At 49.8% G+C, this 14026-nt stretch overlaps 3 protein-coding genes across 3 annotated transcripts; 2 read left to right on the top strand and 1 right to left on the bottom strand.

Annotated features, from left to right (window-relative positions):
* The first annotated feature begins 1086 nt into the window (after nt 1-1086).
* BU24DRAFT_131121 (uncharacterized protein) lies at nt 1087-4818 on the top strand. The gene is made up of 2 exons (XM_033521021.1): nt 1087-1560; nt 1635-4818. Exons 1-2 carry the CDS (start codon nt 1323-1325, stop codon nt 4763-4765), a joined length of 3369 nt encoding a protein of 1122 aa, XP_033388339.1. The 5' UTR covers nt 1087-1322; the 3' UTR covers nt 4766-4818.
* Nucleotides 4819-9032: 4214 nt separating this feature from the next.
* Nucleotides 9033-9880, bottom strand: BU24DRAFT_131110 (uncharacterized protein). Its single transcript, XM_033521020.1, has 3 exons — nt 9697-9880; nt 9235-9643; nt 9033-9164 (listed from the first exon to the last, which is right to left on the bottom strand). Exons 1-2 carry the CDS (start codon nt 9776-9778, stop codon nt 9294-9296), a joined length of 432 nt encoding a protein of 143 aa, XP_033388338.1. The 5' UTR covers nt 9779-9880; the 3' UTR covers nt 9033-9164; nt 9235-9293.
* Nucleotides 9881-11396: 1516 nt separating this feature from the next.
* On the top strand, nt 11397-13302 carry BU24DRAFT_365776 (glycoside hydrolase family 15 protein). Its single transcript, XM_033524284.1, has 2 exons — nt 11397-11826; nt 11884-13302. The coding sequence occupies exons 1-2, from the start codon at nt 11523-11525 to the stop codon at nt 13155-13157; spliced, it is 1578 nt and encodes a 525-aa protein (XP_033388337.1). The 5' UTR covers nt 11397-11522; the 3' UTR covers nt 13158-13302.
* The last annotated feature ends 724 nt before the right edge of the window (nt 13303-14026 follow it).

Genomic DNA, 14026 nt, shown 5'->3' with positions numbered 1-14026 from the left:
GTGATCTATGGCCCGTATTGCTGCACCCGACTCATGCCTCCCTAGCGCAAAGCCTGCCGTGTTACGATTCTAGTTAGAAAGGATGAATGGTGAGACTGATGGGATTTATTGGCAGCAGAAGGATGTACATAGTTGGGGGTGGTGGGTATTGATGAGAAGAGATGCGCCTGGCCATGGGATCTCATTCCCTGTCCTCTCCCTAGTCCGAATAATGTTAAGACTCCGTGTAGGTACGGAGTAGATACTACTACCCGTAGGTAGATGGTTGTATCGTAACTATCGCAATCCTCACGGATGTGATAGTGAGAGGTCCAGAATGCCATCTCCTCTGTGGAGTATGTACATGGGCATGGTTACGGGGTAGAACCCAGTAATGGTGGAATTGTTCATACCCCGTGACCTTACCATTCACCATTCCGCCCCTCCTACCCACACCGAATCCAGTGTAGACTACGAGTATTATCAGGTATCGATCAGTCGATGAGAACTAGAAACACCATCACCACTTACTACCTACTCCCCTCACCACATTGCCATATACAATAGCGATGCAGCAACAACAATGGACGAAAGAAAACCCCCCCAAACTCTCCCACCCGTTCGTTCCCTCCTTTGTGATAATTATGCCAGACTCTACTCAACTACTGCCTCTTCCCTGTCGCACATTGCGTCTTCAAGTGCATTAGCCTCACTCGCCAATGTGAGAGTGTGCAAGGGCGTTGACCTGCGATTGGTGCATCAACATGCCTCAAATCGTGGGGAAGTCCTTGCAAGAGATAACGAATTCCTCCTCATGATCATTCACCCCCCGAAAAGAGAATCACTTTCTACCTTGGTAACACCAGACTAACTTCCAGTACAAGTAACTTACCAGTACATACTCCGTACACACTACCCTCCTAACGCCATGGCGCGCGGGTGGGAATCACATCTGGGGAAGCGGTGAACGTCCTTCATCGCCAGTGACCTTGGTGGGTGGTGGTGTGTCCTACTATCATCCATCATAACTGCCACTCAACCAACTTTCTTCTTTCTCTCCCTCTTCTTCCTCTTCTTCTTCTTTAACAAGTTATTTCTTGTTCCTCTTATTCCTCTTTATATTTTTGCTGAACGGGCCAGCTCTATCCCCTTAACTAACAAAGCCCTTTATCGAGGTCAATCTCCCCCGTCTCCACTCAGTGAAACGCTCAGGTTATTGCTCCCCTCGCCTTGCTCGCACCACCAACACCAACCCTTTCCTCTCCGTCGCTGTCTCCTTCTCACCACGCAGCTCGCCGTCAGGAGGAACACAACGCGTCCCACCCTCGCGAAGGTTTCGATCTATGTTCTCCTCACTCGTGCGCTCCCGAAAAGCCCGTCAGTCGGAGCGTACGCCGCTTCTCGCTGCTCTCAGCAGGTATCGCAGCCGTTATGGCGACGGCCACCACAGCGCCTCCGAGCGCGACCACGAGAATCCCCACGACAATATGCCACACTCCGAAAGCGAAGAGGAAGATGACCATCACGACCTCGACGGCCGAAGGGCTGACCCATTACTACCTGTCTTTTCGGAATTTTTAGGTACGTGGTCGCATACTTGCTCTATTGCTTTGTTTATCTGGTCGCGTTTGCTAACTCGTCCCTCATCAATCTAGATCGAATCCCAATTTACAATACCACCCACGCCATACGCATAGTCATAATGCAAAAATGCGAGACGACGCTCTCCTGGGACCAGCTTCGATCACCTCAAGTCTCCCAATTCCTCGTGAAACCAATCCAACAGCAGATCCTGGCAAACCATTTCTCTCGGGGTACCCTCTATTGTTTGCTCGCCAATTCCCTACAATTTCGCAAGGAAGGGGAGGCAAACCCTGGAAACGTGGGAGTGAGCAAGTCTAGGGCTCTCATATGTGAATTGCTGGCTATGCGATTGTTGAAGGAGTTCTCCACCCGCGAACTCATCGACGCCTTGTCATACGACTTCGATCCCCTGCAAGGACTTATAACTCCTGGATTACCCGGCACGGCCACTCCAGGTGGAGGTTGGATGAGGCAAACTCCCCGCTCTGCCCGCATATCCACTCTTGAGGTTGCTATTCGTGCACAGTCCAAGAAATTTCTGGCGCATCCTTTGGTTGTCCAACAATTAGAGGCGATCTGGGCAGGCTCGATCGTTTTCCACTCAATAGCAGACAACCTGCATCGCAAACCAGACACTCCTACGGGACGAGCCACGCCATATGAGACTATATCGCCTGGTGGCGGTCCCTCTCGGAGACTCTCTCCAACAAAGCGACCAGGCCAGCAGCAACCCGTTCATTCGACGCGACGCACGGTCACTTTATATGATCCTCATGATGCTTCCCTTTTCAAATTATCCCGACTTCGTGTTCCGCGTTATCGGAATCTATTCTCGACAATCTCATTCGGAATCATGCTGGGCCTATTCCTTGCTGTGCTCAGCGAGAAGTCGGACGACATAACCGGCCTGGAAGTGCTCTTCTGGTTCTGGAGTGCTGGCTATATGCTCGACGAGATTGTAGGGTTCTCGGAACAGGGATTTGGACTTTACATTATGAGTGTTTGGAATGCCTTTGATCTCGGCATTCTGCTCATGTTCTTGGTATATTACGTTCTTAGGCTATATGGCATCCTTATGCCCGATGTCTCATCGAAACACAGTATAGCTCGAATGGCATACGATGTGCTCGGCGCATCTGCTGTGCTGCTGTTCCCACGCCTTTTCTCTGCCTTGGACCATTATCGATATTTCTCACAGCTCCTGATCGCCTTCCGGATGATGGCTATGGATTTGGTGGCGATCCTGGTTCTCATTGTCATTAGCTGCAGTGGATTCTTCATCGCTTTCACTTTTGCTTTTAAGAAGGACCTCGGTGCCGGCAGTGCAGCTTACGCGCTGTTCCAACTATTGATGGGTTTCACGCCTGCAGCATGGGATCTTTGGCCGGATTACAATCCTCTGGGGAGAACGCTACTAACATTGTTCCTCTTCATCTGCCACTTCCTCATTGTTACCATCCTTATAACCGTATTGACCAATAGCTTCATGGCCATCATTCAGAACGCCAACGAGGAGCACCAGTTCCTCTTTGCGGTGAACACCATCTCCATGGTCAAGTCAGATGCCTTGTTCTCCTACATCCCGCCAACCAATATCATGGGCTGGCTTGTCATACCCCTGAAATACTGCATGCCCTTCAAGACATTCATTCGCCTCAACCGAAACATCATCAAACTAACGCACATCCCGATTCTTTTCACCATATTCGTTTACGAACGTCTCGTACTCTCGCACTTTGCGTATGGTCCAACCGATCTGGTGGAGCAGCGGGGTCGGTCTAAGTCTAAGGGTCCTGTTCCTGCCTTCAGCATTCGTGGACCTGCAGATTTGTTCAGCCCGGGCACTAGGCTGAGGGAGCCCTCCATCACCACATTCCACAAAGACCGTGCTCTTGAAGAAGTGTTCCGTCGTCCTTTCCGGGATCCTAGCATCCAGGCTACTACTCAGTATCCCACCGGCAGGAGGAATTCAAGCAATGTTGTCTCAGATTGGATGAAGGGGATGGGCAATGATGGTGAGGCTTTCCCGCCTCAGGAGGACACCCGCTCGGTTCTCGATCGCCTAGAAACCCGCATACGACCTGGTTTACGCCGAACGAAGACCGCTGGGCACGTCTCTGCCAGACGCAAGCACCATCTGGCCACCACCAAGACTGCAGCATCTGATCCTGACGAATTGGGTACACCGTTGAGCCATCCAATCGCCGAGGAGCCCGAGCCTGCTACAAACATGGACGACTTGCCACAGCAGACTGATGCCGATGGAGACGACGAGCTTCTGACGAATGATGAAGACGATAAGCAGACCCCCGATCGCAACAACGGACGCAACCTCAATCAATCCAACAAGGAGAATCGGCCACGTACAGGCTATGTATCGTCAGACGAAGATGAATACTTCCGCACGCCTATGACGGCCAAGGGGCGAACACCAGTCCTAGCCAGCTCTCCGTCAGCAGCTAGCCATTCCATTGCTGCTCCGCTTTCACCCAACAAGAGATTCGTCCGCCAGAAGCCTTCTCATAACCGAAACCTCTCCACCAATACGGTTCTATTCAGCCCGACAAAGGAAACCGTTGAACATGTGTCACGCTCACCATCGCCAGTCAGACGTCCTATGACAGGTATGCGTAGCGGAACAGCGACACCGGGCCGCCTTGGCGGACATCGGACGCCCAAGCGAGCCCCAGCCGCCATTCCCGCGACACGACCCCGGCCCATTATGCCCCCTCACGATTCAAAGCGAAACTCCGCGAACCTATCCAACCTCCTCGCGCTCGACCAACGCAGACGGGGCCCCTCCTTCACCGCAATGGCGCTCGATCTCGCCTCCGATTTAGGCGACAACAGGCACGCCCCAGATTTCGGCAACCTGAACGCGCTCCCTGCATCCTTCACCACGCAGCTCGAGATGGCGGCCAGGATGAAGGCCCGCCAGGGCAGCGACGAGGAAAGCAACCGCATGAGCCGCATCATGCTCGCCCGCATGACGACGCTCGAAGAAGGCTTCCGCGACGTCCTCAAGGAGGTCAAGGGCCTGAAGAAGGGCAGCGAGGATGGGGGTGGCGGCACCAGGACGGGAACCCACAGCCCGCCTTCCCAGTACGCTTCCAACGAACCGAGCAAGAAGAAGGGAAAGCAGAAGAAACGGAGCATCAGGCGCGGGGAGATGGAACCGGGGCGCATGGGCTCGAGCTTGTGAATCGGCGAACTACCTCTATATCCCCATCCTCTCCATCATTCCATCTCGACTCTCACGCGGCACCTCACCACACCGCCGCAGAACTAAAATCCCAGCACTTAATGTCTTATATCACCCTTCCCCCTCCTCCCAAATCATCACCATCATCACCATCATCATTAATCATAGCGGGTCGGCTGCACTTCTTCTTTACTTTTCCCTTTTTTTTGCATGCATAGCTAGCGGGATCAACAACACTCGACGGCGGGCGGTTCCATTGTTCTTTTTCTCTCTCTCCTCTTACACTCAGCATCTAATGGCGTTTTTTTCCTCTCTCTCTAGGAAGAGGTCTTGTTAGGCTTCTACTTTCCTCTTTTGTTCTGTTGTGCTTGGTACAGGCAGGTCGGACGGACTTTTCTCTCGTCATCATCATTATTATCATCATCATCATCATCATCATCATTGCTTGCACACGGAGGTCAGCGGTTTTGGCTATGTGGGTTGGTGGATGGGTGGGAAGTGATGGATGAATTGAATAGTACTAGGCGTTAGTCGGCCATTCAGGCCAGTCAGCTGCCGTGTTGATGATGAAACTAAGTTCCTTTTTCCTGTTGCTGAATGAGAGGTATTGATATCGTGAGTTAAGGTGATGTGCACATACATGTGCGTGTCCGTTTCTGGAGGGGGATGTGAGAGGGGGGTTCATGTCGCACCTTTTCAACAAAACCCTCTCCCGTGTAACTGAAAGTGATGTCTTGGGTTGATAATCTGTGGTTTATTTCGCGACTTCATCTTTTTCTCTTTTGCAAGGCCCAATTTTGATTTACATCCTTTCTTTTTCCTCCAATGATGGTTAGTGAATGCAACACCTTTTTGGACGAAAGAAATATTCCACTTGTCTCAGCTCTCCATCATACAGACGAGCTAGTTTCTCGTTCTGCTAGATGTCTTCCGTCTCCGGTCTTTCACCACCCCACTCTCCTCGCTCTCTTCGCCCTCTTTCTCCTTCTTGGCCGCAGCCAAAGCATCGATCTTCTCCTGGTACTCATCCGCGTAGTAGGCATGCGTGTACTGTCCCCCAGGACCGTAATAGAACTCCTCCTCGCCGAGCTCAGCGTACAACTCCTGGGACGTCTTAGCTCCGGCGGCGAGGAGCCTGCTCTCGATCTGTTCGTAGCGGGCTTCGATGTCCGGGTAGTTTTCGTGCTTCTTGCGGTATGCCTCGCACTCTGAGTGGGACTCCTGGAGGAGCGGGAGGTCGTACAGCTTCTCGTTGTTGCGGACGAAGTCCAGGGGTGTCTTGCCTGTGTCGGAGATAGGTGAAGGACGGGCGCCGAATTTGAGGAGCAGCTTGACGCACTCGAGGTGGCCGTTGGCTGCGGCTGCGTGCAAGGCGGTCCAGCCGCTTTCGCCGTAGATGGATGCGGGTACCTTGTGCTTCAGGAAGAAGCGGACGACGTCGATTTTGCCATGCGCGGCGGCGCGGTATATCTCATGGACGTCCCTATGTCCGGTTTCTAGGATGTTGGCCCCTTTCTGCAAGAGTAGCTCGAGAACTATTGATGTCAATTAGATGATGTTTTCTGTTGTAGGACCGAGTGATAGTATACCTTCTTCGTGGCTCATGTTGGCATAAGCCATCAATGCAGTTCGCTGCAATTGGTCTTTCATCTGAACATCGGCTTTCTTCCGCAGCAGGAACTTTACCATTTCGATGTTGTTCCGGCAAGTCGCGCGGTGCAATAGTGTCTGTCCTCCATGGTCTGCTTGGTTGATGTCGACCCCATTTGCAAGGAGCAGCTCGACCGCCTGCAGGTGGTTTCGTTCTACGGCTAATATGCAAGCAGTTGTAAGGAATCCTTCCCTGTTTTGAGTGCTGCCCCCGTCTATAAATGATGACCTGGAGTACGAGGTAAAAGTAAGACTGCTTATGTTAGAGTCCACGCTCGGCCGTCGACGATACTCAAAGTTGGGGGTCATTGCGGTATCTTCCTCGGATTCACGATCAAGACTGGTTCGCTCGCTTCGTGCAGAAGGTGGTGTTTCTGGTCGAGACGGTGTTGCTGGTCTAGATGGTCTTTCTGAATAAGATCGTGTCTCTACTGAATCCTCCAAACTTTCATCATCATGTCCCGAATGGGATCTTTCTTGTATCTCAAAATGTTCAAAGTCATGGCTGAAGTCAGACAGCCTACGGTTGCTACGCTGACGGGTCTTTGGCTGCGCCTCCTCGGCCGGTTTGATGTCAATCTTTGTTGTCGCAATATATCGTGCTAACGCTCCTATGTCTCCATCATAAGCAGCGAGCAATAGCTTATAGTACTGCTTGAATTGAAGGTGCCTTGCGGAATTGTCTTTCGTGACCTCTTCCTCCTCGGAATCGATATCTTGCCTATCCTCCTTCTTTGCGTTCTCGGTCTTTGCACGATCTCGAGGCCCCAGCCACTCAGTGAACTGACGCGGAAGAAATACTAGATCAGGCTTTCCCGTCAAGATACCCACAAGATATAGCAGAATAACGACAGGACTTAGTAACCCCATGAGCAACACTTCAAATGTCCAGTCCGGCTCAGAACCAGCAGCCCGAGAGATTATAGCTCTTGCGGCCTGGTCATAGTTGATATAAGCAGCATAAAGAAGTAATGCATGCCCTCTGCGCACCGATAGGTCGACCGATGCACCCCGGCTCAACAGTAAGCCGACGATGTCGTCGAAATTATGCTTGAAAGCAATGACCAAGGATGATTGATCGTGACTATCCATTGCATCCAGATCAGGATTCTTTGATAGTTGTCGTTCGACAAGAGTAAGGGATCCCAGAAATACCGCAATATGTAAAGATGTAGCCCAGACCAATCGGCTATCGTATTCATCCCAGTACCATACCATACCTTCGTTTGGATCCAGATTGCGATCTGGCGTGTAATAACTCTTCTGGCGTCCTAACACATCGAGATAAAACTGTTTTCTGTCCTTGACCTCAATCAGGGAGTGCATCAGTTCTAGCACCTCCGAGTGTTGGATCTCAGTGTGGGAATCCTGGGACCTTCGATTTGCAGAACCATCCAGACTAGAGCTCAATCTTGTGAGATCTTTAGCTTGGTTCCGAATTGGTCTATAATGGTCACCCAACCACCTTCCTGCATACTTCGCGAAAGGATACCGTTCCAACAGTTCATCGATTGTATCCTTCTCTTCTTCGTCTTCTGAGCTGGAATAAAAATCAGAATTTGCCGGGTAGCTGCGATAACGATTGAGAACTCCAGGGCCGATCGTTTTGCATTTCGCATACCCATCGAGAGGAACGCTACACAGGTACTTGGCACACGTGAAGGTGGCGACGAGATGGAAAGACCCGAACAAAACTTCTTTATGACTTTGAAAAAACGTCTTAGCAGAGTAATGAACGAAACGGGCTTTCTGGTTGACATCTGTTACAACCAAGCCACAGCAATATGCTGAGATTTCAGTGACCGGTAGAAGGGATGATTCGGTGATTTCATTCTCGTCGAGTACATTGCTGAAAGCCAGGGCGTGGCGAAGCTCGTCCAGAGATAGGGGTTCCATTGCATATGACACCCAGGCAAGGACGTCGAACGCATATTTTCGTCTCTCTCCCGTCTTTCGCTGCATGCGCTCCACAGCTTTGCTGTAACACTCCTCTGGATCCATTGGTAGATCTTGCAGTGCAGTTTCGATGTTTGCCTCGATCTCAACTTCTTCCAACGCATCCATATGCAGTCGTGTCAATAAAAATCTAGTTGAATCAGTACATGGATCGTTGTGCAAGCTACGAGGCAATCGTGACATCTCGCGTTCGCGGCCTTTGAAAACAACTCACATCCCGTTTGATCTATTTCTTACTTCCTGCTTGACCCTTGCCTCATTTCTTTTGAGAAGAGAATTGTTCTCTAGGAAAGAATCGATGTAATCGTTGATATCGCCGCCGTCTGCTTCGATAGTATGCAGCTGAAAGCCTTGAGCTAAATCTTTTCGACCCTCAAGCAATCTCGCTGTCACTATAATCTTGAGTCCGCTCTTGATCTTCCTCAAGCTTTGCATCAGTTCCTTGCGAGTCTTGTCTCTGCACTCATCCATGGCATCTATAACAAGATAGAGTGGTCTCTCTGCCGCGACCACACAGAGGATGTTCTCAAGCTCGCCTTTGCTCGGAGGCGATAATGTTCCAGAAGGGCCAAATTCTCCATTTTTCAGGTACTTGCGAAAGATGGTGCTCACTGCGGAAGGAAGCGCACTTTGGTCCGAATAGGTTGCTAGAACCTGGCGTGCAATGGTGCCGAGCAGCAAATTTAGATCCAAGTCAACTTCGTTCGAAAGATACAGGTAGGCAACGGAAGGCCGAGTGCTATGTTCATCATTGCGCCCGATCAATTCCTGGAGGTGTCTTATGATGATTGTTCTGTCGTGAAGGAAGGTAAGTCTGTGTTTTCGAAAAGTTTGTAATGCACTGAGTCGCGACAGACACTTACGCAAGGACGCTCTTGCCAGCCCCGGCTGCAACGTATCAGTAACAAACAATAAGCTGTTCTCATGTCGGCAACTCACGCTTTCCTGTATACCAGAGCCTATCCTCATCTTGGTCTCTCCATTTGACAAATGGCTCGGATTCCAGAAGCCACCTCCCTGCTCGAGGTCTTTCGTGAACTCGGTCTATCAATTCGTTGTACTTTCCTAAGAAATCAACGCGGGACAGCCAGACAAGAAGCTCTTGCCACTTGCTGCTTATGGTAGACGATCTCTGTAAACCTTTGCGTATACCTGTGACTTCGGCAAGAGTCCACATGTTTATACTTTCGAGCAAGTCGTGTTCAATTCTTCTGAATTCTGCCAGCTCCTCGTCCGCGTCACTTTCGCCAATGAGCGTTGCCACCCATGTTTCTAAACAATTGTTAGCTCTTTGCAAGACATTCTAGATAGAATGGTTAACGGACTGAACCTGTGTTTTGGGTCTCTGATCGCAATTGCGCACATCCTAAGCGAACAGGCGAAGAGTTCGATCACGCGTCTCCGCATCACCCCTCTCTTCTCCTCCTGAAGTACTTCTCTGAGAATAGAGAGATTGTCGAACTTGTTGGCCAAGAGTTTGAAGAATTCCTCAATTTTATCAAACTTATCAGAGACCTTCGCAAAGGATTCGAATACCCAGGCTAGGGCATTGACGACCAATGATGCTGGTGCAATAACTGGGGTAGCCTGGGAGGTCGCACTTTCATTAGATCATATCCAAGTCACTCGGCGTAGGAATTGAAGAAAAGGCCATACCACTGCGGCGATTCCAATAATATAGTCCATGGCACCAATAGCGAGCTGGACATTTTCGATATGCCCACAGACTGCCTGGTAGACTTTCCCCCACTTGCTTTTTGGATGGCGAGCCTTTTGGAATGCAGCAAGCCATTTTTGGGGGTTTGGCGGGGATTCGACTGTTGATCTTCGTTCTTCAGAAGCACCAGTCGAAACATAGAAGTCGTCCTGTGCTTTTTGCCATAATTCTAAAAGAGGCCCGTCCAGGGGCACGGGTTCTGAATGTTCAGAATTCATGCTCAGCAAAGGAGAGGAAGCGCTCTAGCTGCCATGTGCGGAGCAATAATGTGTGGTTGGCATCTCCGCCTCTTTAAGGGCAGCCATAAGCCATAGGACCACGGACTCATAGAGATGGGGTGCCGTAACGCAGTGGAACATACCGCTGACAATGCAGGCCTATAGATACCTCGTAGTGCGTCAATACTGGTGAGAAAAAGCAAATCGTTGGACAAAGCTGAGTATGTACTACGCTGGATCTGTTCGTTGGCCTAATGGGCATGGATGCAGATTTAGAGCAAATGTGGATCAACGTCATACCTTGAGGGGGAGCTCAGCTGGTGTTGGTTGCAATGCAAAACACCCTCCAAAACACAAAGGTGCAACAGAACACTCAAATTAGCTACTGGATTTCTGAGCGCTTAATATTTCTACAAAGCGCAATCTTCTCTCGAGTTGTTATCAGTCAATTCCATCTGCAAAGCGAAAGCCACGAGTTGGTGACTACCTACATTTGCCCATTTTTAGAAGACCTGGGGGGCCGGAATGACAATTTTTGGCCCCCAATTCTTTCATCATGAATGGATGATAATCCGACCTATCAACGGCCATTTCTGCCATCAACACCTTCTTATACAGCCTAGCACGCGTTATCATCCAACCTACCTCTAGCAGTTAAGCTTGTGGTGGTTGTACGCATACATTTACATACATGCACTCGACAAAATCTCATGCAGTGAATACTAGTCAATCTCTACACTTTACGAGAAGGAATCTCGAAGCACTTCATAGCGACCATCGAACAAACAACGACATCTCTGCGTCGGATCTGGCAACCTCCGATGGCTACATGTTCCCCATATGATCTTCCCCATATGATCTTCCCCCGCGATCAGCCGCCCACGTCAGACCTCAGAACATCAACCGAGCCCTTAGCGCACCAGCGCATCTTTCGATCCGATCATGTGGGGTGGGCACATGGCCGCTTCCATTTTTTCGATCAGTTTTCGTAGATATATGGGTTGTAGTTGCCTTTTCTCGCGGTTGAAGGAGTTTCCTTGCGATGTGGGGTGCTTACCTCCATTCACAGATGCTTTTCATTGCGACCTGTCACACAAATCACATCATTTATTAATATTCCGAGCGGCGTTTGGACCTAAACCCTAGTGATTGACCTATTGAACACTAAGATAAATTGCTCTCAGGAAAAATTCAGCTCACATTTCTCGCGCATTAAATGGGAGCTAGAATACAGATCTTACTCGTAGCCTATGTTGTGCTATCTGCGTCCGCTTTTTCGGTCTCTAACATCCATGTCCCATTCCTACCCTCAATACCGGGATTTCTGAAGGGAACAGGCGTGAAGAGAGCGCAACAACCGTTGCAAGACGGGCTAAACGAGTGGATACAATGGGAAGAGGCAAAGGCACTTGAGAAGCTGTTGGACAACATTGCTCCAGGTGGGAGAGGATTGGAAGGCGTCGTGAACGGAAGCGTGATTGCAAGTCCATCAAGAGAGCATCCGGATTACTTTTACCAATGTAAGTAGTGTTGTCAAATATGTATTAGAAGCGGAGATCATGTTGATAAACGCATAGGGGTTCGAGATGCCGCAATCACAATCAGCACGCTCGTAGATATTTATGCAGATAATCCGTTGTTTGGTGACTCGAAAAGAATTCCCGATATTCTCGACGCATACGCTACTCTTCAGTCCACCATTCAGCATACCCATAATCCATCGGGAACATTCCAGGACTTGAATGGTCTTGGTGAGCCTAAGTTCGAGGTCGATGGTTCTGCATTTGCGGGCTCATGGGGTCGTCCTCAGCGTGATGGGCCGGCTCTCCGCGCAACAACCCTGATGTCTTATATTCGCGCCTACAACGCTTCACATCCCTCGCTATGGTCTACAGATCAGGGAAAAAGTTGGTTCGCGCGTTTTTACCAGGCAACATTACCCGCCAATAGCATCATCAAAGCAGATCTGGAGTACGTCTCTCATTCTTGGAACCAGACTGGCTTCGACTTGTGGGAGGAAGTTGATGGACTGCACTTCTTCACGGCCATAGTACAATTGAGAGCTTTACATGAAGGATCGGAAATAGCGACTGCATTCGGAGACCTGGGAGCTGCGAAGTGGTATGCGATGCAAGCTGAATACCTTGAAATATTCGTAAAGAGATTTTGGCATGATAAGAAGGGACATCTGGTTGAGACACTGGATAGTCAACGCAGTGGCCTGGACTGTGGCATTCTCCTCGGTGCGCTGCATGGTTCCCCTTCACGCGGCTCTCCTTCTACTATATCTTATACATCTTATTCCGACGAGATCCTCGTCTCCCTACTCGCTTTTATCCAGGACCAACGGACAAGATTCCCTATCAATGTCGCAAGATCCCCAGCTTCTAATAGCCAAATACTATCCGGCACTGGTCTAGGCCGTTATCCAGAAGACATTTACGATGGCTATGGCAATGACCCTAAACGCGGCGGAAACCCATGGTTCCTATGCACGTCTTCAGCGGCAGAGATCCTCTATCGTACAGCCTCACACCTCATTACCACGTCACAGCTCACCATCACAAAGCTCAATTATCCCTTCTACAAAGCTCTTGTATCGCCATTGGCCCTAGATGTTCGAGTCGACACGACGTACGGCCCTGGCAATACTGAATTCGCTCTGGTAATCGAGCGCCTGAAGACGTTGGGAGATGGGTTCCTTGGTGTTGTCAAGACGCATACGAGTTCCGAGGGCACTATGAGCGAGCAATTCGATAGGGAAACCGGCCTTGAGCGAGGCGCGAGAGATCTGACATGGAGTTATGGAGCTTTCTTGCAAGCAGTCAGGGCGAAGAAGGCTGTGATATGATTGAACTTTGCCTGGATCAAGGGCGCCTAAGTCTGTCCGAAGCGTCAGAAATACAAGCTCATAGTGTATCGACATTGTATCAAGTTGTTATGGAGCTGAAAAAGGTGAACGAGTTGTCCTGGTGAAGTAAAAGTTAATTTCTCTGACACTATGTGTACCGGTGGCTTGCGAGTGCAAGTTCTCTTATAAACATGCATCCTCCTACCCATATATATGATCTTCGTACGCCAAATCTTGATCGATTGCGCAATCGCTTCCACTACGCCATCTCACTGTAAGGCACTCCGATTTTCATTTTCCGTTCCTTATCAAGCCTGCAGCATGCACTGTCACTCCATGTACCGATCTGTGAGTGAAGGTACCGAGCCGTTGCATCCACTCCGCCGTTCGCTACCAAAGTGTTCTCAGTAATTGTGCATTAGGAATTGTGGATCCTAATGAGTGCCGTATCCCCACAATGTCAGATCCATGGGTGCCGATCGAGCTTATATAGAATTGTTGTTATCAAGCGTCAGTTTGTACTTCTTCAATTGTCGTCGTGAGAGTTGCAAGGCTATTGTCGCACAAGCCTGGCCACGGTTTAAATCAATGACTTGGCTCATATCGTCAGGGCTCGGGACAAGAGCGGACAAGACATCGCTGTGGACTGGGGGAAGAAACCCCAAGAAGCCCTGATAACTTCATAAATGAGCTTGTTCCAACCTTTCCTCAAGAGTTAACCTGGTCGCAACGACAATTGAATAGCTAAGTAAGGATACTAGAATGCATTCAAAACATCGCAACACCTGACTCCAAGTTTTCAACCATATCTCAGCGCAAAAAGCTACATTCAAAAGTTCTGATCATACCCTCTGATCAATAATGCCTAG

This window comes from Aaosphaeria arxii (genome assembly GCF_010015735.1).
Source record: "Aaosphaeria arxii CBS 175.79 unplaced genomic scaffold BU24scaffold_2, whole genome shotgun sequence".
Lineage (NCBI taxonomy): Eukaryota > Fungi > Ascomycota > Dothideomycetes > Pleosporales > Aaosphaeria > Aaosphaeria arxii.
This window is presented reverse-complemented; position numbering and strand designations above follow the sequence as displayed.